We start from the raw sequence: 27,754 nt of genomic DNA on the forward strand, positions 1-27,754 counted from the left end.
TTCATTATAAGTGGACTTCTCAATTATCACCTTGTTCCTTCCTTCCCTTTTGTTCCACTCCTCCCTGATTGCCTTCCCTCCTTCCTTCAGTGTCCCACTAGCATTTCTGTCACATGCCAGGGCTTATTGGAGACCCTGCAGTTATAACAACGGATGAGACAAGGTACCTCGTGTCGTGGGTAGTCTGATGGGGGCATGACGGTGTGCTATGACAAGGGTGAGCAGCGGATGCTGTAGGAGCATTACAAAAGGATTTCTTAATTCTGCTAAGAGGATATAAGGAGGTCTGTACCAAAGAAGGGGCAATGCGGGTAATAATATAATATTATTTAATATCTAGAGCTTTGTATGATACCAGGCACTGTCCTAAGTCTTAAGAGATTAAATTAAATCCTCATTTAATCTGGCACCAACCCTAAGATATAGGTACTTTTATCATTCCCATCTTACAGATGAGTGAAAGAGGCACAAGGTCATTAAGAAAAATTGCTTCACAATCACACAACTGGTCAGGAGTAAATCCAAGATAGTCTGGATCTCGAATCCATGTTCTTTCCACTCTGTCCACTCTCTCTGGTGCCTACAACACACTCGCAAGGAGAGTGGGCTGTGGATTCAGACAGACCCGCTATGAATCCTGCTCAGAGGATGAAATGCATAAAGCACTTAGTTTAAGGAAGGATTTGGCCCAGAGAAAGGTCTTGATCATTCTAGGTGTTGTGCTGTGCTGCTGTTCGTATCACTGTTGACATTATCGGACCCTGAAAAACTTACCATGTGAAGAAGGGCAAAGGACATTATGAGTGGAGGGTTGCCTTGAGAAAGTCACGAAAGCTGGGCAGCACGTGGCGTGCACGGGAAACGGCAAGACGGTACCCCCAGCATTCTGCTCATCCATGGATGATACTCTCAGATCTGCCACATACAGCTGGGCAGCTTCCGGGGGAACAAGGCACAGTACGGTCATCAAAAATGAATATACTTATTATAGCAACAGTTTCCCGGCAACTGGCAATGAGTCTTAAATAAAGGCACCTTTTCCTGAATTACACAACGGCATGTTCAGAACTAAGGGTGGCCCGACAGTCACTGTACCTACTTCTCTGTATATCTAGAGCAGCTTCAGGGACACAGAGTACAGTGAATAATAACTGAGGCTATAATGGGCATGATTCAACCAAAACCCTTTGGTCAGACCTTCCAGGCCTCCCAGTCTAGCCCTTGCTTACCTCGTCCATTTTCTCTCTCGTTGACAGCAATTACACATCCGCAGATCTAGAAAAACTGACATCTCACTCTTCCCCAGGCCTACCCTCTTTCATGACTTTCCTGAAACCCAGGCTTAGGAACCACTGCCTATAATTCCCTTGGCCTGGACACTAGTCCTCTAATATCCCCAACTTCAAATCCTGTCCCATTTTTCAAGGGTCAGCCCTTTCTAAATCATTCCATATATATTTTTCAGAGGGAAGAAATCATTTTTTCCCTTTAAACTCTCGTGGTAATTTTCATCTTTCTCTTATTATATTCATTACTCTTGCTTTGAGCTTTTAGTTATTTATACATGTCTTACCTCCAGGGCCAGAAGTTCCTCAAAGGAAAGGTTTCAGGCTGGTTCATCTCTATCCACCAAGAAGAATTCCCCTTTCACCCAATAAGCACTTGTGGAATGAATGAATGAATGAATGAATGAATGAATGAGTATATGAACCAATGAAAATGGTGGCATGGTCTAGACAGGGGTTCTTAATCTTGTCTGACAAAACACCTTCTTTTTATAATAAATATTTTGTAATTCTTCCTTTATTACCTGCAAACGATTATATAATCTGTCTACACAAAGTTTAAGCACATCAAAATGTCCTAAATTATAACAAAGAAATGAAAGATGATTTCTAGGAAAAAAAATGTGAATGTCTACATACAAACGCTCAGTTATAACTATAGTAGAAGAATATAATAACACTGCTGTATGTTTACATTTTCTTATAATGAATAAATGTGGGCTTAAGAAGTGTTCAATTCAGTATTGTTGACATTCTTTTTTTGAAATCTGACATTTTTAAGGAAGGGCCAAATAAGTTGAGCTGTAGTGAACATGACAGGTACACCTGAAACTGGGTTATCAGTGCCATGTCAGTAATTCAGACATGAAGAGCATTAAATGGTATGGTTTTCCAAAACGATGAACAACTCTTGATGGGGTTCCAACGAAACAAAGTACATCTCTCTTGCTGTTTAGTTACATTTCTGGAAAATTCAGTATTTATGGATATGATACAAAAATGCTTTTGCTTTTTTGTAGAGTTAGGTTTTAGATTCATTTAATTATAAATAGGCTTGTTATCTACAGGAATGTATCGTAAGACATTTGCAAGTTGTATAGCACAGGAACACTTTTGTTGTGTGTGACTGGCCTGTCCTCTGTAGAATGTCTAATGTCCTTGGCTTCTAAAAAATTCCTGCATTACTACCTTCTCCCCCAAAAGTCGTAACCACATAATGCCTACATAAAGTGCCAAAACACTCAGTACAGGGAAAGAACCAGTGAAGTGGAGAATCCCTGGAGTAAAAGAAAGAAAACAAGCTCAGGCATTATCAAATGTGAACTTGAATTCAGTTCTAGCTACACATAATGGCCTTGGGCAAGCCACTATCCTACCTGTACCTTAGTAGTCTTATCTGTAAAAGGGGGCAATAAAACCTTCTGAAACTTATGGGTGTCAAATGAGACAGGACACACAAAAGCATGCTGTAAACCATACGGTCCTGCTTACAGGCTAGTTTGTAAGTAGTCTTGTGAGAATTCTGTGTACTGTTCCAGTGGCTCCCAGGGTGACAGGGATGCTCCCACAGACTCCCAGGTCACAGCATCCTATTCTACAGCCCCTTTATCTTCTTCCCAGTCTACCTCCCCAGGACGACTTTCCCCTCCTCTCCCTCAGGGGCTCCCCCCAAACCCTGGCAAAACATCCACTTCAAACTGAAGGAGGATTAGTCCTGATTTTGATGAGATACAAATAAAGTGGCATCTGGTTTTCACTGAAGAAAAAATTATTAAATCAGCCCTAAATTTTAAGCACAACCATTGCATTTAAAACACCATTTCCCCTATATTATGAGGGACAATATTCAATCCTGGGTCAACTCCACCTCTCCCCTGCTATGCCCTAGTTATCCTTTGTAGATTTGCTGATTCTTAATCACTAAGTCACTTTATTTTTTGTGCAGTATTACTGAGCCCCTACTATGTGGGAGTCATGCTAACTAGGTAGACCACAGTGATGAACAAAAAGATATTGCCTTGTTCATCTGTGGGTTTATGTAAGTGCTCAATACTTTCTACAGGGAAGACTGAACACACGTGTCTTTCTCTTTAAGACCTTTGTGCATTTATAAATACTGTTTGGGTTTTTTGGGTCCTAACTTACTCCTCCGCTACCAAGCCAGTGTGTCCTTTCCTGTGAAAAATTCCTAAATATTCTAGGCAAAGCTAGTTCTTAATCTCCCGAGTACCGACTACTACTGCATTCCCCAATGCGTCTTCGCAATTGTCAGCTCACTTTGTGAGCCTGGCCAAACCAGACTGTGAATACCTCAGGGGCAAGGACCACGTCTCTTTCATCTTTGAATCCCCAGGAAACACAGCATCACGTGCCATAGCATCCGCTCGTGCCTAACCACAGGCCGGTCACACTGCCAACATTCCATCCATAAGACTCTTCCAGCGGTAACTGCACTCCCTGGACCTTCCCTCAGGAAAGGTCATCAGAATGAAAATGAATAATGGTGACAATAAAGCAGAGAGAATACTGGATCGGCTCTAATGTATATAAAAGAATGTCATTTATAAAATTTGATATTGCTACAGTCTGAATGTTCGTGTCCCCTCCCCCAAACTCATGTGTTGAAATTCTAACCCTCAATGTGATGGTGTTAGGAGGTAGGACCTTTGGGAGGTGATTAGGCCATGGGAGTGGAGCCTTCATGAACGATATGAGTGTCCTGATAATAGAGGCTCTAGAAAGCATCCTGACCTCTTCCACCATGTAAGGACATGCAGTGAAAAGGCCCCATCTCTGAGGAAATGGGCTCTCCCCAGACGCTGAATTTGTTGGGGCCGTCATATTGGGCTCCCAGCCTCCAGAACCATGCAAAATAAATGTTTGCTATTTACAAGCCACCTCCTTTATGGTATTTTTGTTCTAGCAGCCCAGACAAAGGCAGGTATGCTATCATTCGTGCTATCTTACCGGCATCAAGGATTCTGGACCAGACCACCTAGGTTTGAATATCAGCTCTGCTACTTATTTACTGTGCGGCTGAATTTGGATCTCAGTTTTCTCAACTGGAAAATGGCGATAATAAGGGCACCTACTTCACAGAATTACCGTAATGTACCTCAAATGGCACACGTAACAGTGCCGAGTGTTGGCTAAATCAAATGAACAAGCAAAATTCGCACGTGGTTATGGCAACACGATGTTACATCATCTTGAAAAGCTGATGCAGATGACCGCCCTCTCTTTTGAGAAACAGATGTATTGTTGGGGTCCTGCAATATTTATGATTTTTTTATGGCATAAAATTATAATAATTCTATGGAATAAAACTATGGGATCTCTATGGAATTAGGAGAGAGAGTCCATGAGTTTCTCTGGAAAGAAAGATCTGAGGTGGGAAGGTTTGTTCGGAGTCCACAGCCAAGTCAGAGACACTCCCCAAATCTGTTTCGTTATCTGTGAAATGGAGGTGACATCGCTCCTGCCTTCGTATTCACTGGTCTGATTTGAGAACCTAGTAATGCTGACATGAAACCACTTCTACTCCTGATTGCTACCATTTCTACTGTTACCAATGAGTTTATATACGGCGTTTCCTGCGTTCTCACTGATCCTCTGACACATTATCAATACCTAGAGATCTGAAAATATGAACAGCTTTTCAATATTGATTTATTCCCTGCAACGTGCTAATAATAAAACAGAACATACTCATATACGGATTGGGATCAAGAACCCTTTGAAATTCGAGACAAGGTGTAAATTGCTGAAAGGGTCTCTTTAATTGGGATCAAAACATTTTTGACAGCTTTTGGATTTTAAAATTCTAGCTATTGTCACGTTCTGCAAATGTTTCTTTTTTTGGTTTGAAAAAAAATGCCGTCAGCTTGAGCAGGAATACTTTAGATATGATAAACAACGAAAATTTGTCATTCCAAATGACAAAAACCCAGTTTTCCATTTTGTTGATATGTAGGACAAAATACTTCATTTAAACTCTTATCCTGCACAATTCAGTTGGTCCCATGCTGGGCAGCAACAGAGGTTTAGTAAACTGTTCCTGCTCATATCTCCAGTGGACTTTGAAAAACCTCCATTTATCTGAAGATAAATTACATCGACAGGGATGACTTTAAGGAAGAAACAGAATTTTTTTTTCCTTTTTTCTTTTTCTTCTGAGAGAAGAGAAAGAGCAAGTGCCAGCAGGGAGAGGAGCAGAGGGAGGGGGGAGGGGAGAGGCGGAGAGAATGAGAATGAGAATCTTAATCAGGCTCCACACTGAACATGGGCTACGGGCCCAAGGGCTTGATCTCAGGACCCTGGGATCATGACCTGAGCTGAAATCAAGAGTCAGAAGCTCAACTGACTGAGCCACCCAAGCGCCCCAAGAAACAGAATTTTGAAACTAGTCTCAGGATTCAACTTAGATGTGACTCTGTTCAATGGTTCATCCTCTGCTTGACAATTTCTCCATCTTATGGTTGTGGCTTGAATACCCCCTAAGTGATGGTGAACTCACCATCTGGACCACCAGCACAGAAGGTGGTCCATCTAACTGACTGGTAGAAAACTCTTCTTTCTCAGAAATCAAAATTGCTTCATTAAAACTTCTATAGATCTTGGTTCTATTTATTGGGTCACACAAAACAAGTCAGCTCCTTCTTCTATTACACAGCTCTTTAGAGAGATGAGCACTATTAATATGGGGTGTCCTGATCCCTACTGTCTGTGCTTCAGGCTTTAACATGTTCAGTCCTTTCTACTCGTTTTCCCTAGACTTGTGTGGAGGTTTATTAACAAGTTTGCAGAAGCCAGAGGCTATAGGAGCCTAATGTGAATCAAACAGGACTGGAGTGAAGTAAGCCAGACAGAAAACATTTAGCTCTGCCTTCCCCCTGATTTTCCAACAGGGATCTGACATTTTTCCACAAAGTCAAATGGCTTTGAGCTGAAATAATGATTTCACTGAACATACTCATATAAGGATTGGGATCCAGCTGAAGAATCAAAAATAGCATTACAGAGTTTGGTGATCTCTTTCTTTGGGGCCGGTTTAGCCACCCTTGACTGAGGATTTAGATCCAGGTCAAGAATATAAACTACCTCTCCTCACTAGTTAAAATTTGGTGATTGGGATGTTAACGATCTGGGCACAGCTTATATGATGGTGGGTGACATGATGGAACAGCAATGCCCTAAAATATGGCCCCTGGACGAGATGAATTATCTGATACTCTGCCTCACTCCTGCCCTTTTGGTTATACCAGCTGTCATGGTAGCAGGCAGATGGGATATTGGGAAAAGACTAGAGATGATGACGTACTATTAGGACATATAAATCTCTCGGTCAGGCTTGACTCACATGACTTGTCTCCCTCCAATAAAGATGCTAAGGGATCAATGACATCTTACAAGTTTCTACAAGCCTGTAGCTCTCTGACTCTTGCGTGTCACCCGGGATCCCATGAGGCTACACCTGTGTTGAGAAGTCTTCGCTCAACATATTTTCTAGTCCTCCAATTGTCTTAGCTGCCCTCTGTCCGGCTTACTTCACTCCACACTTGCCTGCACTCCTTGATTTGCCTATGTCCTTTTTCAAGTGTGAAGTTCAAACCTGAGCACAGGTCTCCAAACTATAGTCTACCCAGGAGAAGGAAAAGCTTCCCTGGTTACAGAAGTCATACTCTTATTAAGGCAGGAGAGGCTTTCATTAGGTTCTTAATCTTGCTGCATTCAAGCTCCTTTACTACCTGTGCTTGTGCCCTCATTCTAAACTCCCTTCTCCCAAGGCACCTCCCCAGGTAAGCCCACCTTTCTCTTTAATACAGAGGTCAACTGCCCTGATATTGACTGGGGCCAACAGGAGGCTAAATCCCACTTCTGCCTCCTATAGGCTGGGTAACTTGGGAAAGTCACTTATTATGAGAGATAACAGTTATAGAGGCTAAGTGAAAAGACTCGTGCGCCAGACTACTTGAGGTCTAATCTTGTCTCCTCCAACACTTACTGTCAATAAATTACTCAACACTTTACTCTCCTCTATATCTTCAAGCACGAAACAGAGAACAATGGGGACTTCGTGAGGATTAAATGAGTTGTTACTTACCAAGGGCTTACAACAATGCCTGGCACATATTATGTGCTTGGTGAAGTAGCTATTATTATTTTCCCATAATACTGCTGTGAGGGCAAAACTGAATAATGTATGTCAAGTGACTCATATGAGCTTAGTATACAGTAGGCAACCCAAAGAGGGGACTTAGTATCACTAGTGATTTTTTATACTAAAGATTTGCCATGATAAGCACTTCTCGGGGTACAGTTCAGTGGCATAAAGTACATTCGCACTGTTGTGCGGCCACCCCAGCCATCCGTCACAAGCACCATTTTCTTCTTCCTAAACTGTAACTCTGTACTTGCCAAACACTGACTCTTCATCGCGTACCGCCCTCCTTGTAGGCCCTAACAACGACCAATCTCCTTTCTGTCTCTATGAATTTCATTTCTCTAGATATGTCGATATAAGTGGTATCTTTGAGAAAATGCCTACTTTCTGCCTCGATGTTTGGCTTAGAATTCAAGACCCCAAGATAAACGCAACATGACCCTGCTATTAATAAGGCTTAATTCCCTTTGTATTATGTCTTCAAATTTCATTCATATACTGGCAGGTGTGAGAACCTGCTTGCTTCTTCCTGCAGGATAGCATTCCATTGGATGCATGCACCACATTCTATGTCCGTTCATCTGCTCATGGACACTGGGGTGGCTTCTTCCTTTTGGCTGCTGTGAATGATGCTGCTATGAACATGGGTGTACAAATATCTGTCCTACTGCGAATTATTCAGAAGTAACTTGTCTTCAAAACCCATTTTTACTGTTGAATTATCCTCCTCCCACCCTATGGCATCCTAATAGGAGTCAGGACGAAGGGGAGGAAAGGATAACGCAAAATGACTCAGGCAAAGTAACGTGGCTGGTCGAGTTTGGTTTATACAACGCTTGAAAATGAACGAGTGAAATGCAAAGGAGGTGATCTATGTAAAGGTGTTTCATAAGTTGTAGACTGCTGAATGAATAAAAGGAAAAAAACCACGTCACTTAGACTCTTGCCCTCTGGACAAAACAGATCCTAGAACATTTTTGTTTTTCTCTTACTGCCAATGAACAAGGACCACCAACGTCAGGGAAGCCCTGGGGATGAATGTGGGAGCTGACTGCTGCTGGGGGCTGACGGAAACACACACAGCCTCTTTGGTAGGTTCAACAGACCTATCAGCCCTTACATTTCCCGGTCACACAGTGACAGATTTGTCTAAGACTGAGAACTCGTTCATTCTTTTTGATTACAGCAATTGCAGGGTGGCACAGGTTACACTCGGGAGAGTCTGGATGCTTTGACCAAGTCAAAAGACGCTCACGGGTCTCCCTCTAGGATGCATGTCATTAACGTTGCCAACATACACAGAAATTTAACGTAAACTGTCACATTACCCACCACTCTTCAAAGCCCATCAATCTCCCATTAGATTACCAGGACTGTGTGACACTTTTATCGCAATCACACCGTAAGAAACATTGTGCAGTCACACTGAGGCCAAGTCAGGGAAGAGCCTCCCTTTGATGGACGATCACAGTTGATCAAGTTTGTCAGTCGCTTTATGTGTTTTTATGCTTGTTTGATATTCTTGCCCACCGAGTAGAGGCTTTTAAGGGCACATCTGTCATTGGATTCAATTTTGCAATGCCACGTGATTCTTTTACTTACCCCTGTCTTCTCATCAAAGATTTTGATACCTCCAAAGGAGATGGTTAAAAAGATTTTCTGTTTGTGTTCTCCTTTGGAACGTGCGCCAGCAACAACGCCCTGGTGAAAGGAAGGACATGGTTTTTACTTGAGTGTTTTCATTTGAAGATTCCCTCTGGTCCCAAAGGCATGTCAGATACCATCAACCGATGCCACCAATCATGCACGCTCCTCTCCCTTCACCCCTTCCATGCTTCCCTGCCCAATGTGCTTGCCCTTTCTTGATGTTTTATTGTAATACTTACCCTAACATGATATCTAACATTGGATAAACACATACCTGAACACCGCTTCACTACACTACCCACGATTTATAGGATGCCTGCTTTATGCCTGGATATTTGGCTCAGAATTCAAAACCCCAAGATAAACACAATATGATCCTGCTATTAATACTATTTTGCTGGGCTTCATATTGGATACGGTTTTAATCTTTTAATTTATTTTTCTTAATGTTTATTTATTTTTGAGAGAGACAGAACACAAGCTGGGGAGGGGCAGAGAGAGCAGGAGACACAGAATCCATAGCAGGCTTCAGGCTCTGAGCTATCAGCAGAGAGCCCGAAGCGATGCTTGAATTCACCAACCTCGAGATCATGACCTGAGCGGAAGTCAGACGTTTAACCGACTGAGCCACCCAGGTGCCCCTGGTTTTAATCTTTTAAATAAAGATGAGTCACAGAATATATTCTTAAATGTGATTTTATTTTTTTTACTTCTGGGAAAAGTTTTCATAGGAAACAATTTTAGAGATTAGAAAGAAAATACAAGAAAATAAAACCCATTGCCAGACTGCACGTCTCATTTTTGTTTAGAAATAGATGATCATCATAGTTATGTGCTTATGGTTTGCCATTTTAACAACACACATTTTCTTTTTCCTCTACCCTTTTTGGTAGGAAAGAACTACCAAATACATTCCATTTATCAATACACCCGTTTTCCCACTTTTCCAAACTTTTGTATGTATATGAGTCAAAGAGAAGGTAAATACCACAAAAGGCAGGAGGTTACTCTGCTCACTGCTCTATCCCTGATGCCCAGGATAGTCCCTGGAGGGAGAAGGCATGCCGTAAATTACTGTGAGATTAATGTGCTATCCAGAGTTCTCCCAAAGTGGGTAAGATGCAAGTTAAGAGTGAAGACACTTGCTTTTTAAACTAGCTTCTGTGGTGGCCAGTGGCAGGGGCTTCATATTAGGGTACAGCTCAGAAGGTAAGTACATTTCAAGGGATTTACACTTGGGGTGGGGGAGTTCCTAGCCCTGCATTAGGTGTTTTGAAGCTTCAGGCCCCTTCATCACTATTAGCTTGCACTGATTATAAGTTTAAGGCCAACTATCAGCAGTTCTAGTTCTGGGTTTTTAGGAGTAGAAAAGTCTAAATAATAATGATTTCATGTTTCCAGGAGGTAAAAGTCGTTTGTGCTGCAGTCAGAACAGCACATCCAGAACCTCAGTGAGGGAACCTGTGGCGTTAGTAACAGGGGTGACCACGAGGCACGGCGACCAGGTGCCCCCTTGAGGCTGCTCAGTTATCCTCAGTGTGGGCACTGGAAATATTCTGTGCCATCTGAATATCTGGGTTATGCTTCTGGCTTTCTGCGATCTTGGACAAAGTACTTAATTCTCACTTCTACTTCCTCAAGTGTAAACGTTATCCTTGCATGGTTGAGAGAATTGAAAATTCGTGACAAGTATGTAGCACGGTGCTTGGAATAATGCAGGGAGGTCATGAAAATTTACTTCTTTTTGTAAATGGATGACTGTCCCTCACACTCTGTGGTCCAGTTCCTGTTTGGGGACCTACTAGTAGGAAATTCAACCCCCCCCCCCCCGAGTCACCTACTTGTTCTCGAGCACCATGTACACACTTGCAGAGGTATAGAATGTAAGAGCTGGAGAAAATCTTAATGTTTCCAGCTGAAAGATGAGGAAAATGATGGCTGGGAGGCAGGGATGGGCAGTGCTGGGGTGGTATAAGGGGCTGGCAGAGAGCTGGGACTACAACTCAGCTCTCCAGACTAGACTCCTGGTACAGGGAGCACTTGCTCCTCTATGTGGTGTCTTCTTTCTAGCAAGCCACAATCTCTCGCTGTAACCCACGCCAGCGTTGCTCCTTCAGCCCCTCCGGGCTGCAGCACATTGACCCAAGATCCCTCCGTCAATGCCTGCCCTTGAAATAGTTAAAGGGAGGGACTCACCCCCAAAGCCAAGTCCTCTGTCTCTAAAACTGCCCTGCCTAGTTAGAGGTTTCTAGAGTGCTCAGTGTGCAGCTTGCTTTCCTGTGAATTCACTGAGGGATGATTTTAAGGAACATGGGGGGATTAGCCAAAGTACATTTTTTAAAAGTTTATTTATTTATTTTGAGACAGAAAGAGAGAGGGAGAGAGAATGAGCAGAGGAGGGGCAGGGAGAGAAGGAGAGAGAGAATCCCAAGCAAGCTCCATGCTGTCAGCACAGAGCCCGATGCAGGGATTGAATGCACAAACCGTGATGAGATCATGACCTGAGCTGATATCAGGACTCACTTAACTGACTGATCCACCCAGGCACCCCCAAAGTATGTTTCTGTAGCCCCAGTGGTAATTCTTATTTCTAATGCCACCCTATCAGAGACACCGTCTCTGAGCTCTGCCCCCTTTGCCAAACTGCATCTAACTCTTTCTCCTTGCTTTGCTCTTCCTCATTGGCCCTTACCGCCATTGACATATTTTTTCATTTGTACCTTTGCCTGATGGAACAAAAGCTCATTTGTGCATGGAACTCTGTTTTATTCATCCTTTCTGCCTTGTATGGAGAATGGAGCCCGGCATCAAGCAGGCACTCAAAAGGAGAAGTGACCCTCGGGAAGCGGGGAAGCCAAATTTGGAACCTAGGAAAACTTCACTTTGAATGCTGTGTTCTTGCCCGGCTTTGGAATAAACTAACTTACGCTGCCACCCCTCTGCAGCTGAACCTCCAACCTCAGATATCCGGACACACACAAAAGAAAAACAATAAATCGTAAATGGAAGGACTGGAAGGACACCATCAGAGGGGAGGGGAGAGCCCTTCCTTCTTGGTTAACTCCTCTTAGGTGAGAACATCACAGCCCATGGTGTAGAGAGGGTAGCACCTTTGATCAAGAGGAATAGCTTCAATGTTTCCGTCTCCAAAATAGTCCTATTTAATAGTCCTTAGCTCTCAGAACTACTGTGACATCCAATAGCAATAATTCCTGGCACACAGTAGTGACTATATCATGCCCCCCCCCCTTTGCTTCCTGGTTCCTCACAGCCATCAAAGAACTCCCTAGTAGAACAGAGCTGTAGATTAAAAAAAAAAAAAGGATGGAAAGAGCAAACACACATGTTCCGGAAGCATTTATGCTTGGGGCTGCTGGTGGTAGCTTTACATGACAAATGAAGGAGGGAAGGACTATCCATGCAGTGCTGTCTATGGGGAAATAAAGCTATGATTTTATCAAGCATGTTTTTCCTGTGAGACAGGACCCTGAGTCAAGCTCTGAAAAACCGCACTAAGTCCAAGCAAGTCTGCCAGCAGAGAGCACGCCTCAGGGTCTCATCTCCCGACAAGATTATTCATTGGTGGTATGCAGAACCAGCAGAGATCAGGGAGACAGCTCGGACTGGGGGGTCAGAAGATGTGGATGCAGGTGCCGTCTGGGGCACTGTGCCTCCCATTAGCCACCAGACTTAATAAGCTGCTGTTGGAAATCTGGAAAATATAGTCAAGCATTTTCTTGGGTACCTACCGTATGTGCTACAAGTTCTCTTACACATCATCTCATTTAGCATATACCATGATCCTGGGAAGTAAAAATTACCTCTCTTATTTTACGTATAAGGAAACATAAGGCCAGGGGGGCTCAAGTGATTGCCTTAAACCTCAAGGAACTAGTAAGACAGAGAAAATTCAAACAGTGATCTGTCAGATTCCAGTGTTGGGGTTCCTTCTGTTAATAATCTTTTCAAAGAGCTTTTTTGGAAAACACAGACACACACAAAAAGACTACACAACAAAGCACAGATAGGTCAAAAGTGTTCTGCAAGCAACCAGGTGCAGCCACCAGCTCCCAGACTCAATAGTGAAGGGGAACTTCACGTGAAAATAATCACATTTCTTAACTCATGAGGGTGTTAAGATACTGAAAAATAATTTTGCACATACAGCACTTAGCATGGTGTGCTGCATGTAGGGAGAGCTCAGTAAATAATTATTACTGGCACGACTCTTGCTATTATGAAGCAATAGCATGTGCTAAGGCACCGTGTGACGTGACGACACTGGCATCCCTAAGGGAGTCACGCACAGGCAGCATCTCCATGAAGGAATTCACACACAAAGCGTCAGGCATGCCAGGCAGGATTAACTGCCCTGTCCAGCTCCAGGGTTGCTGTGGGGATAAGATAAGGTGAAGCACAGGAAGGGGCTCTGAGAAACCTCACCCAGGGTGGCGCCTGCACGTAACGGGATGGCTGTGATCTCAATGCATCCTGGAAAGCAGGCAGGAAAATGCAACGGACCTCGGGCACGAATGGCTGAAAACCTGGGATGCTATTTCAGAAAATTCCGTGACTTAAAAAAGCTGGTCTCCAATCTCGGCCTTCCCGGTTATCAGTTATACAAGCCTTGGAAACAATCACCTTAAGTCTCATTTTTCCCAGTGAAGGGGGAAGGGGTGGCGGGTAGAATTTAAGTATCCTCCTCTGTTCTGCTCTGTGCCCAGAGCCTGGCTCCTATGGACTACATTCCCTGGTCCTCTGGGCTTCCTGAAACTCTGGCTTCCAGCTGGGTTCCACCAATGCAAGACAGGCAGGAGATCAGAGTCTGGATGGAGACAGAGGCCAGGGTATTCCATCCCGCATCCCTTCCTTCCTTGTGCTACATCTCTGGCAGTGACTATACTTTTGCTTGGTGGGGGAGGGGATTTCCCCTTCCATCCGGCTCTCCCTGGGCTTCAGCAGATATATTTCTTCCTCGTATGGAAACAGCTTTGTGCGGTGGCAGGTTTCTGGGAGCTTCACCATCCCTTGTTACCTTACTTAACCTTACCTACCCTTTGTAAGTACCTCTTGCATTAAGTGTCCTCATCTGACCTAGCCAGGGTGGGCTCTGCTTCTTATTAGGACCCCAAGTGACATGTTTAGAGCTCTGTAATTAGCTCTGTAGATAGTGCTTCTGGGAGACTGCATTCCCTTCCGGAGTTTCAACCACCACCGTCTTGCCCGACGTCTCTGAAAGTTGACTACTTTGTAAACCAATGATGTGTGGGTAGTTACTTACTGGTACGGGCTTAAAGTCTCATTGGGGAACCAAGGTAAATTAACTGCAGATACAAAACAGAGTATAATTAAGCACTAAACGATGTCTTACAAAATACGGGCATCCAGAGATCTAGGTTGAATTCTGGCCTTAACACAGATTAAATGAAGGTTCTGGGGCAAATCCCATCATATCTATGAACCTCAGATTTCTTATGTGTAAAACAAACAGACTAATATCTACCTCACAGGATCAAAAGAGAGAATATACGGGGAAATGCTTTTGTTGACTCTAAATTAAAACAGGATGATGGTGGTGTTTTGCTGGAGAACCAGTGATGGCCTACTCAGAGTCGAAATTTGAATTCCCCTAAAATCTTTATAAGAGAAAACTCCCTAAAGCAAGAAAACGGCACCAGCCTCAAACAGTCTAGCAAAGGAAAAAAGACTCCCCCATATTGCCTAATGAGAACAAGTGGGTCCTTTTGCAAGGCTAACAGGCATTTTGTACTTCTCTGCCTTTTTTTTCCTGGGCAGTTGGCCAAATGGAGAATCGATCATTTATGTTTCTGTTTCTTAAAGAAAAACCACTGGGAGCTGAAACGTCAGCATTCTTCGTGGCAACTTGCAAACAATGAAACACAATTGTCTAGGAACCAAGAACTCCTCAATAAGTTCAGCGCATCTGACAGGAGCCTGTTATGGCAGGACAAATTCTCAGGGCTTTGGGGACCTCGCAGTTATAAGGGGTGACAGATGGGGCGCTTCCATGCAGGTAACACACGCACATGCACCAGGTCAGCAGCCATCTCCAGGCCTGGTCCAGCTAGCTTGGCCCAACATTAATGCGCACAGAGAACCTTCAGGGAGCACAGGCAGACTCCTGCTCAAAGCCACTTAGACCTCAGTGCTTCCGTGAAGGTAGCTGGCCAGCGAGGCTCTCTGTGACCGATGCCCGGTGAACGGCTATCTACCAGGATGCTGGGAGAAGCAGCATCGGCTCCTCAGCAGACTTACTTGTGGCTCTGGGTGAGAACCAGGTCACTGGAGATTTTCGTCCTGTCCTTTAATTACCATTTGTCAGAAGCAGATCTCCATTTGTCAGTAAGGGGGGACTTAGCAAAAATGAAGATCCTGGCCTTCATCCCTACCACTGACTAGGGTCTCCCTGGTAAGGAAGGCAGGGCTCTATCGGGCATGAGTCTGGAGAGAAGCTGAGGACTCCGGGCTCAGTCGTTTCTGCGCTCTCTCTGTAATCTGCCTGCTGGTAGAGGGGCGGCACTCTAGTGTGACTGCACGTAGGAGTCTCAAGTCCTGCTCTAGTGCAGCATGGGGGTTGGTGGGAACAGGAAGGACTACAGTTATCCAAATGCTCCACAAACTAAGCAGAACAGTTCATCTCTTTCAAGGAAGTCCACTGTAGCCACGAATCCACGCCACATCTGCCATTCGAGGCATTTATCACTCATAAGGCTGCAATTTAGAATTCCTCCTGTCAGACTGCCTGTTTTTGTTTTTTTTTAAATATTTATTTATTTAGGGGCGCCTGGGTGGCGCAATCGGTTAAGCGTCCGACTTCAGCCAGGTCACGATCTCGCGGTCCGTGAGTTCGAGCCCCGCGTCAGGCTCTGGGCTGATGGCTCGGAGCCTGGAGCCTGTTTCCGATTCTGTGTCTCCCTCTCTCTCTGCCCCTCCCCCGTTCATGCTCTGTCTCTCTCTGTCCCAAAATAAATAAAAAACGTTGAAAAAAAAATTAAAAAAAAAATATTTATTTATTTCAAGGTGGGGTGGTGGTAGAGAGAGGGGTTGAGAAAGAATCCCAAGCAGGCTCCACACTGACAGCCTGGACCCGGATGTGGAGCTCCATCCCATGAACCCGGAGATCATGACCAGGGCAGCAAACAAGAGTCAGATGCTCAACGCACTGAGTCACCCAGGTGCTCCCTCCTGTCAGACTTCTTTGTCTACTTATCAACCAGATGTAAGCTAAGCAAAAGAAGAGAGCTCATTATTGGACTGCCCTAACAATCTCATAATGTTGCTTAATTATGAAGAAAAAAAGAAAGAAAAAAGAAAACATAAACATTAACCTTTCCCAAGGTGAGCATCTATGAAATCATGATTTGAGTATCTTTTTCTAGGATACCTTATAATAGATATGTAACTATTAAAATAAAGCTTGCTTATGTAACAGCTAGAGAAGAAACTGGTACATATTTTAGAAAATTAAGATTTTTAAAAAGGATGATTCCTACAGCCATACTACAGGGGCACTTAGCATCTGTTATACATCTTAAACTGCAGAGAAAAATTGTATAACATAAATAAAAATAATAGCTCTGATTTGTTAAGCAAATAGGAAAGAAAAGGCAATGGAGAGGGTGTTTTACAGATACTGCCCTAGTTTGTACTTTGAGGCACTTGGCCAATCTTGTATATTATTTTTCTTTTCTTCCTTCTTTCTTACACTTAAAAAAAAATGTATGTGTGTGTGTGTGTGTGTGTGTGTGTGTGTGTGTGTGTGTATAAAGTTATGTCCTGAGGAACTATTTGAAGATATTTAAAAAATTATCATAATATAATATTAGATGAGAAAAAAATGTAAGACTATATAAATAGTAATTCCAATTGTATTACATGTTTATAATTCATATAATACACATGAAAATACAAAGACAGATTGTAAGTTACACACTGATTTTCTTTGTGTGGTGGAATTATAGATGTTTTCAATTTTTCTCTTTATACTTGTCTGTATTTTCAAAATATTTTACAATAAACATTTGTGAATTCTACAATCAGGAAAATACTTAAATTACGTGTACAAGATGCATCAAGTATCTTGCAGACTTCCTGCTAAATCATTTGTTTTTCAAATATTGTAAATCACTTTTTAAAAGAATGAAACATAGACTGTATGAAGACCAGAACATGGGAACAAAAAATGCTTTTTCATATGTTTTAAAGGTTATTTAATCACATAATTTTCTTATTTTGTGTATTTTTCCCCAATTTCTTTCTTAGATTTCACAATAAAAAAGCTTTCTTTAAAGCATTTATAATCAGAAACCTCTCTATGATATCTCAAAATCTCCAAATCTTACTACATATTACTTTAAAAAATATGTTTCTTTTATGGGGTGTTTGGCAACATTAATAGAAATTATAAGAATGAGTAAAATTAGCTTTTATCTTAACAGAACATCTTTTACCTATTTATCATACAGTAAAATATTTAAAATGTATTCAAAAATAACAAAGGGTTTAAGATTCATAAAATCTGAGGGACTATAAAATTTGACAATTTAACTTTTATTTTTGCAGGCATTGCACAATGAAGATAAAATTGAATAAAAGGTGATATGCTCAGAAATTACAAAACTGGGCACAGCAAAGAATTGCCAGCAGTCGCTCCATAATGATTAAAATCTCTTCCCAATGAATACATGCAGTGATTCATCAGTGAAACAAGTAGTTTACTAATAAATGAATAAGTAAAACGTTTTATCATAATGATCATAATCACCCCTTCCCTCAGTCCTGTTAAACCCGTAATATTGGAAGTAAACTGTGTGGTACCTTGAGTTTCATCATGGAATCTTGACATAACTTGTCTCCCCGAGCTGCAGAAACCTCATCAATCCCGATCAGTTTGGCCTTGTACCGGACCCCTTCACCTTTAAACCTCTTTATCAAAGTGGCTTCACTGCGATCCTGACCTGAGAACAGAGAAAAGCATGATTCAGGCATGTAAGTATTCAGGTCCCACTGTCTTTAAATATCCACAGGGCCAAGATTCGGTCTCTGGTTTCACTTCTGTTCTGAGAAAGTCAAATCACTGGACCAAGTAGAAAAGAATGGTAGTTCTCCTGGATGCAAAGTCTGGCTCTATCATTTTAAATCCAGAGGCAAATTACTTCTCTCTGAGCCTCTGTTTTCTCAGGCAAGAGGGGAAAAAAAAAAAAAAAAAAAAAAAAGAGTTACAAATAACCAACCCCAGTGGGGCATTAAGATAATTAAATCAGACAACATGTATAAAGCACCCAGTACTGAGTTTGATACACACTAGGTATTCAACAAGTAATAATCACCCACTGAGTTCATGTCTGACATTCTTGTTACAAGAGTATTAGCACTGAGCCTCTTTGGCATTTCCAGCATTTAATATGACTTTGGCCAGGGTCCAAGACCCTCTTATACCCAATTCCATGGGCTGTTTTATAGTGAGACTCCAGAGTAATTGCTTTGTATCAAGTAATGACCCAGGGACAATTATCAAAAAAATGGTTTTACAATATCTCTTCTGCTAACTCATGTGTGTGTAGAAATTGGCTACTTGGTAAGGTGCACCCATATCCCGCAACAGCCCTTCTCAATAATTACTAACATAATATTTTGCTAAGACGTGTCAACCAGAAGTTCAAATACATCCTTATAAAATAAGGACAGTAAAGTTACTGCTAACTGAGTGCTTCACGGGAGATGTTTTATAAACTTTATCCCCACTCTTCATAAAAACTCAACCATATCCATTTTGTAGACAATGAAGATGAAGGTCATAAAATTCAAGGAGCTTGTGCAAGTTCACATGGTCAGAAAAAAAGATGAATACACCGTAATTAAAATTTCTAATATCATCAAACTTTCATATAACTCATCAGAGTATGGGGCATTGCACATATGGTTCTTAAAACCTGGAGCACCCTAGTCTCCTGATATTCATCTCCTGGAACATCATTAACTTGAACTTCCAATACCTCCTCCATCAAGCCTTCCATCATTGGTCAGAAACTCTGAGCTGAGCACATTAGAGCTAACTCAGCCTACTTCTCTCTATCTATATGATGTGCAAACTAAGGCCTTTCCATAATGTGGGGCTGAGAATTATTTCAGCTGAAAATAGAGGGGGGAAGAAAACAACAGCAATGATTAACCATTGCATAATGCTTTCCTACTGAAAGAAACACAACTTGCATTTCATTCATCGATTCAATCATCCCTTACTGAGCATCTCCTCCGTGCCAGACGCTATCAGTCACTGCAACAAATGTATGAGACTAAGTCTGTGCCCCTATAAGCTCAAGAGTTTGGTGACCGAAAATAAAAAATGCGTAAATGTGCATTGGGCTGGTTGTGTAAGAAGGTACGGCTTTATTTGGCCATCCTCATTTCAAAGTATGGCTTTCTCACTTGAAAGCCAACTAACCTGTCTGCCGAGCTTCAGTTTCCTCATCTGATGGATGTTGGATAAAATATCCACCGTCAGATTCATTGCAAATAGTAACTTAGAGGAGACAGTATGTGCAAAGCATGGATTCACACGGTGAGTGCTCAGAAAATGGCAGCTGTCACCACTATTACCAGCCCAGTGAATGAAGAAGAGAAGACAGAATGCTGAAGGAAGGAGGGCACAAAGGAATGTCTGCAGAACCAGACCCCTAGTTTCCAGCTGGTGCTTTTTCCCCCTGTACCCTTGCTGACTCCTCATATAGTAAAGCCTTTGAATTATAGTCCACAAAGCAGATATAACATATGCATAATTAGTCATGATCTGTAATTGACGTAAAAATTAAGGCCCAGGGTTCTGTGAGGGCAGATTGTCAGAGATTAAAGCTAAGAACAAAGAGGACATTTTCCAGGATAAACCCTGTGCAGACACCTACCCAAACAACAGGGCCATGTACGACAAGTTACCTCTCCTTGCATTATCATGGGGTGTCGGGTAGGAGTGGCCTATGGCTTACTCTGTTTCTTGGGAAGGTTTTCTTACTCTACCACGAATATCATCTCAGCCTTTTCAACCCATGATATTATTTCAGTCACTAATCAAATCCCTTTTACTATGAGGGACTTCTCCAAGCTTTACTTATAATAACCATTCCAGGTAGTATTTATCATGTTCTGTACAAAGCACGTTGTATACACCAACTTGTTTAACCTTAGAAGTAACCCTAGAGGTATGTGCTTTTACCCAGGTTTAGTAAATGAGAATCTAAATGAAACATCTAAGAGGCCAAGTAACTTGTCCAAACTTACTCAGTGGGACCTGAATCCAGATATGTCTGATGCCAAAGCCCAGGCTCATGGTTTGCTTGTGTTCTGTGTTTTTGAAGCCTGTTCTCTTAACCACCATGATTAATTGCTTCTCACTCTACCTTACTTCCCCATCTTTATGTTATACACAAACTCACCTGGTCCAAATCTGTTGACACCCAATACACTGGCATCATTAAAATTCCACTGGGGAGACAGCTTGAAAATGGAACAGGGGCGCCTGGGTGGCTCAGTCACTTAAGCGTCCGACTTCAGCTCAGGTCACGATCTCGCAGCCCGTGAGATCGAGCCCCGCGTCAGGCTCTGAGCTGATGGCTCGGAGCCTGGAGCCTGCTTCCGATTCTGTGTCTCCCTCTCTCTCTGCCCCTCCCCCGTTCATGCTCTGTCTCTGTCTCAAAAATAAATAAACGTTAAAAAAAAAATGGAACAAATAGCTTCCGGCCTCTACATCATGTCCTGCAAATTGTCCATGAGTCAGATACAAAGACAGCCTTAAGAAACATTTATCAAAGCACAGAGCTCTACCAAGGAGGGCGCTTCATAAGGAGACAGAGCCAGATCAGGTGAACAAGGGCAGAGATTAATAAGAAAATATTAGGCCATTTAGAGGAAAGTAGGGAGCCCAATTTAGATTAGGACCCAGGGCCAAGCTAATTTGTATGAAGGGCACTTATGCAGTAGATAATCCAGGTTCTCATTAAATGCTCCACCATTAAAAGGGTAATTTTTCATGAGCACATCTTGAGCAAGGTCTCAGTTATATTAGTTAAGAAATAAATAACAGATATCAGAGCCATAAGGCTATTCCATCAGAGGCACATACGATCTGAGAGTGCTAGGGAAAGGGTCAGTCTTCACACATCACAAGTCATCGTGCATCCCCAGACTATTTTGCTGAAAGCACCACTGACCATAGACGTCAGGATGGACAAAAGAAAGGACCTATGTTTAAGCGACATCATCATCGTCACTATCAATTATTGACCATTTACCACACCAGTCGCTGTGCCAAGATTTTTCATGCAAACTCTCATTTAAGCCTCACACCTGCTTTTTAACTTACAGTCTGTCACCTGCCCTATTTTACAGAAGATAATGTCAATGACCAACACCAACAGCAGAGCCTGAATTTTTTAAATAACAGCTTTATTGAGATATAATTCCCATACCATTCAATTCAATCTCTACAAGAAGGCAACCTCGGCAACCACTCAACTAGTTTCAGCCTATATGGACTTGCCTATTTTGGAAGCAAACTGCATTTCATATAGATGGTAGCATACAATGTGTGGTCCTTTGTAACTAGCTTCTTTCTCTCATCATCACATTTTTAAGGTTCTTCCATGTTACAGCATGTGCCTGTACTTCATGTCTTTTTTGGGGGAGGGGGGGCTGAATAATATTCCATTGCATCAAGATACCACATCAGCTGATGGACATTTAGGCTGTTTCCATTTGGGGGCTATTTTGAACAATGCTGCTATGACACTGGTGTATCAGTTACTATGTGGGCATAGTTTTCAATTCTTAGTATTATACCATTTCTCTCCTAGGTATAATACTGGCTCATACGGTAACTCTATGTTTAAAGTTTTAAGAAACTATCAAAGTGTTTTCCCAAAGTGGCTGTACCAGTTTACAATCCCACCTGCAAAGTACTAGGGTTTCCGTTTCTCTACCAGATAGTCTTGCCAATATTTGTGTCTTTTTTGCTTTAGCTGTCCTCGTGGGTGTTCAGTGATATCACAGTTTTCTTTTGCATGCTCCTCAGGACTAATGACATCATGCATCTTTTCTTGTGCTCAGTGTCCTTTTGCAAATCTTATCTGGAGAAATGTCTATTCAAATCTGACACGGTCAAATCCGGTAGCCTGAATTTGAACCTGGGTGTTATGAAAAATCTCATGCTTTTAACCATTAGGCAATTTGGCCTCGGTTGACCTTACACCGTACTCTGTTATAGCCCTTTGACTTTTTACTTTGTGTCACAGCTATTTGTGTAGATGCCTTATGGAGCCTACAGTAAATTGGCAGCTGTCTTACTAAGTACATCCTAAACACACACACCATGTCTGATCTTCTCAGACCTTATCCCTCTTAATCTAGGGCTACTGGAAATACGCATAGTCATCATTCTATAAATGAAGAAACCAAGACCAGAGAGGTAACTAAAATTGCTGCAAGCTGAGCGGGGAATAGGATCTCATCCTGTCCCATTCCAAGACCTGAGATCTTCACTCGGAGGCAATAGGGTTTAATGGCCCAGAACCAGAGCTCTGTATCCAAAGGACTTGCATTCTGGTCCCCGCTCTCCCATCCACTCCCCTAATTGTGATGCGTTGGGCAAGTTCCCTTCCATGTCTGCCACAGTGTCTTTGTCTGTGTAGAGTAAATAATAACCATTGCTCCCCTACTGGGTCATTGGGTAGGTCAAAGAAACGACACATAGACAGCAATGTAGGACAGTGACTGACAGAGCTCAATCAAAACTGACCACTGTTACCTGGGTGATCATACTTCCAGTTTGTCTGGGGCAGTCCTGTATACACCTTTTGTCCTGATGCTATTATTCCTATCGTACTATTACCCTCAAAATTATCCCAGTTTGGATAACAAATTGTGTGGTCATCCTAACTGTATCATCATCATTTGTATATGACACTGCCCCGGGGCATTCTTTGTGCTAGGCAATGTGCTACCTAGGTATGCAGAAAGAGTCTCCTCTCCCATTTGGGGGATGCCACATTTTAGAAAGGGACACATATGGCTTTACAAAATATGACTGTGAATGTCATAGGGAGCTGAGGGGAAGAGAGATCACTTGTTTGGCGGGGAGGGAATTAGGAACAGCGGCAGAGGTAAAATGTCATTCGAGGAAGGCTTGGTGAGAAAGCAGGGTTCATCAAGCAGATAAGTGAGGGAGAAACTTCCAGAAGAGCAAAAAGCATGATGATATTTGGGGGAAAGTGAGTCACTGGTTTAGTCTAGTCTGAGTGTTTCTCAGCCCTGGCTATGTTTTAGAATCACCTTGGGAACTTTTTTCAGATTCTGGTTAGAATGGTTTTGGGCGAGCCTGGGCCCATTAATGTGCTCGAGAAGCACTGTACTAGAGCACAGGCCTCATGTGATGCAGACCAAGGCTGTGGGGGCCTATTCCTGGAAGGCCTGAAGCTTTGGACTCTGTTCTCTAGGCCACAGGAGCGCTTCATGACCCTGTCTGTTCTGAGGATTAGATGTAAATAACACTGGGGCAACACTGGGGGAAGTATAAGGTTCTCACTGATTGATGGATTGACCATGCATTCTTTAATTCACTCAGTCAATATATATTAACTACCTACTATGTGTTCTTTTTTTTTTTTAAGCTTTTTTATTTATTTTGAGAGAGTGGGGAGGGGCAAAGAGGGAGGGGGGACAGAGGCTCCAAAGCAGGCTCTGTGGTGACAGCAGAGAGCCCAATGAGGGGCTCAAACCCTCGAACCGTGAGACCATGACCTGGGCCAAAGACAGACGCTTATCCGACTAAGCCATCCAGGCACCACCCCCCACCCCCACTATGTGTTCTAAGGTGCTAGAGATACAGCAGTGAACAAAACATAAATACCCCTGCACTCATGGACATGCCACAGACATTTTTAATTCTAATATAATGGAGAATCACCTGTAAAACAACAACAACGACCACCCCCCCTCCCAAAATCCCAAATCGCAGATTCCTAAATAGCATCTAGCGAGACTCTGAGTCTAGTGGGAAGGACCCAGTAGTCTTTGAGGAAGACCTGTCTCCTGTATCTGGATCAACTCTGTCTGCTGGATCTCTTCTTAGAAACAGAAATTCAGAGTGGTCATACTGCCTAAACTGATACATCTAGGTCAGAGCCAGAGCCAGGATTTAAGAAAAGGTCTGCCTTGGTTCACAGAACCAGGATTTCCAGGGTTACGATTTTTATTTTTAACCACATGTCTCTCTTAGTAAAATATTTTTGAACCTATAAATAAATTTAAAAAAAGAGGTGTATTTCTGTATAATTTACCTACATGTAGTATAAACATGTACCACTTATAAACTACATATTAATATTATTAGAGCTCATCAGTCTTAAAATGTTTTAGTTTAGAACCAAATATAAATAGATGTCTCATAATTTCCCACATCCCCAGCAGATTATCTTGCATACCCCGGGGGTGTCTGCATCTCATAATGCTTTCTTCCTTGCATATTTCTCTGAGAAGTAACAATTTGAAAAGTCCTCAGGGAGTCACGGCAAGCCTACCATCATAATAAGCCATTTGGGTTTCCAAGAATGGTCCGTTTCTAATTTCACAATGGACAACTGGTAACCCTAGGGGGTGATATCCTGCATGGACAGTGGGGGTAGGCAGGGTGCACATCCATTACTCTTAAGCATCTGGAGGCACCCGGGAGACGCCGGAGAGATGCCTCCAGGGTCACCCTCTAATCCCTGCCCCATGCTGCCTCTGAAGAGATCCAGCCCCAATGCCACCTCATCACCACACTACCACCCTTGAAATGTCGTTGCCTTCAACCTGCCCACAACAGGTGGCCTCCTCTCCTCCCATCCCATTTCTGCTTAATCTCCAGTCCTACGGGCCAGGCTTCGCCATGCCCCTTGCCCATGCTATTTCCTCTTCTCTGACTTGCCTTGTCTACTTGATAAATGTTGCAAGTATACCTTCCAATCAAATACATCATCTGCTCTGAGGGCTGGCACTTTTTTTTTTTTTTGAAGAACTCCTCCTTTCCTAACCCCCATACCCCACTGACTAAAATGAACATCTTTAATGTATCTTATAAGGCACCTCTTGAACCCATCAACCTCACTTTCGACCCCTTTCTGCCATTTCTCTCACATTCTGGCCTTTATCCAGATCCTCCAACAGAGGACTTTATCTTCCTGCCTCCTTCTCTGCACTTGAACTCCACCAGAGCAGGGGCTGGGGCGGATTCATCTGTGGTTTCTGAACCTAGCATGGTACCTGACACAGAGTGGACCCACAGTGCCCAGATCTCCTGAATAATTGAATAAATGAATGAATTTATTTCTTTATTCAAAAGAGGCAAGTAGACTCCTGGAGCCAGAATCACTATGGGGATGTGTAAGGGGTCACTAAACACCCCTTCCATACAGACCCTATTTCAAAGCTATTCTGTGAGTGTGATGCACTTAGTCTCCAAGGAATAAAATCCCTAATGGGATAACGTAAATGTCACACCCATAGTTATTTTAACTGTTGCCTTTGCTTTGAGCCATTCAGGAAGAGCGTTTCTCAACCTCATCACAACCTGATCCCCTTATAACCCAGGAAATTCCTCTCCTCAGAATTTAAATCGAGGCAGTCCCCAGGGCGCCGAGTAAATTCTGCGGTTTGAACAGCCCTCAAGGATGCCGTCAGGAAGAACACTGAGACCCTGTCTCGGAACAGAAGGCACTGCCAACGTGGAGGTCCCACACAGGGAATGACCTGGCAGAAGCTTCAACTACGAGGCACCTTTGTCAGAAGTCAGGATCCAGAGGAAGCAGGCAATTAGCATTTTTTAGGACAATGAGCCCGACAGCCCACAGAATCCACCAGAGTAATAAACGGTCTCTGTCTCCTGCTCCAGGCTGTTCACTAAAGACTGCTAATGGTCAAATAAAAGATATTTCACAGCCAAGATTATTTTCTCTTTACCTCCCTCCTACCCTCATCACAGATTATAATGAGCACAGCCACAGAAACTCACACAAGAGCCAAGATAAGTGGGTTTTTTTTTTCCCTAATGTGGTCAGCCTGGTTGTGAATTCCTTTAGCTTTTGACAGTTACAGTATTTCCCTGTCTAGCAGAGGTCAACTTCAACAAATTTCTTATACTGAGCTGAGTGTTCACTTCTATGTTTAGATACTTATACATCTAAGGAAGTGTCTCAGTCAGCTCTGTAACAAAAATACCACAGATGGGGTGGCTTAAACAACAGTTCTGGGACTGAAAGTCCAAGATCAAGGTGGTCAGAGTTGAGTGTGCTATCTCTCTTCCTTTTACAAGGGCACTAATTCCATCACAGGGGTGACCTTTGTGACTTAATCTAAACCTAATTACCTCCCCAAAGCCCCACCTCCAATACCACCACATGGGGAATTAGGGCTTCAATGTATGAATTTCCTTGGGTGGACGGCTAGGAGGGAGGGTAAGACACCAACATGCAGTCTATAATGAGGGGGCCAGAATTTGGAAGGAGGAGTAAAAAGCTGGATGATACCTGAAGACAAGCCTGTCCAATTTTCATAAACTGTCTTAGTGAATAATCGTGACACCTTGGAGACAAACACTGCAACCCACTGGATGGGAGGAGGCTGGGGCACAGGAAGCGAAGTCACTGGCATAACGCCACACTGCCCGTGAGGGGCATGATGTCTAACTCTTGGGAGTCCAGTGGTGTTTTAGTAGCTCTGTAACTTTGTGTATATCGAATACTGGGAAAGTTATTTAACTTTTCTGAGTGTTAGCTTCTCCATCTCTAAAACACTGTAGTTATCTGCACTCCTCTCTAGGACAGTTAGAAGGGTTACATGAAATAACACACGTTTTCCTCTTTGCACACTCCCTGGCACATCAGTCGTTCAGTAAATATTTATTGCCTTCCTCCTCCCCAAATAATATATTTCACATTAAGCACCAGTGGCCCAAAGCTAACCCTAGCAAAGTCTATGGCAGTGGGAGCGATGCTCCAAGCTGTTTGGGAAATTTTTTTGGTTGCCTGGGAATAAGTGTGCAGTTAGGAACAGGATGTTCCTTCCTGAAGGCAACCGCAAAGATCAACTTATGAATTATTAACAAAATACCCAAACTGAGACATCCTCCCTCCTTCTGCATATCTATCTGAATCACCAGGCCATCCATCTTGATGATAAGAAAATTTCAAAGAGGTTCCCCCCTCCACCCCACCCCATCTAACATGATTCTATCCACTGCTGAAAGAGCTCTGTTGTCTGTTATGTTGTCCAACTTAAGAACAGATTGTGGGGGGAATTTCCGAGCCCAGGAGCAGAGATAACTTATTTTACTTAGAATTCTATCTTGCAATTATCCAGGTGTTGATTTGCAATGGACAAATAATTATGTATCCTGGCTGCGTAGGAGAGAATGCTGATTTTGTGTAATTAACTAGCTGGGTAGTGAGCAGAATAAGGAGAACAACACATTTAGGGGGCTGTTAAAATGTGCTTTTATGAACATGGTTGCTGTCATTATTGCTAAAAGGTAAACTAATTAAGGAGCTAAAATAATATTCAAGCTATTATTCATGCACACATTCCCTTAAAAAGATGTTCTTCATTGGTACTT

General features: G+C 42.8%; 1 protein-coding gene across 18 annotated transcripts in view; it reads right to left on the reverse strand.

Moving 5' to 3' along the window:
• The window catches only part of DAB1 (DAB adaptor protein 1), a 1,146,801-nt gene that overhangs the window by 129,298 nt on the left and 989,749 nt on the right, over positions 1-27,754 (reverse strand). For all 18 annotated transcript variants that reach the window (XM_086717103.1, XM_086717107.1, XM_086717108.1 and 15 more), the window contains 2 exons: positions 17,935-18,074; positions 9,052-9,150 (listed from right to left, as the gene is read on the reverse strand). In XM_086717103.1, the coding sequence (XP_086573229.1) occupies positions 9,052-9,150; positions 17,935-18,074 (239 nt within the window). The remainder of the gene's footprint in view (positions 1-9,051; positions 9,151-17,934; positions 18,075-27,754) is intronic.

Source organism: Puma concolor, chromosome C1, assembly GCF_028749965.1.
Source record: "Puma concolor isolate L17-30 chromosome C1, mPumCon1.1.hap2, whole genome shotgun sequence".
Classification (NCBI taxonomy): Eukaryota; Metazoa; Chordata; class Mammalia; order Carnivora; family Felidae; genus Puma; species Puma concolor.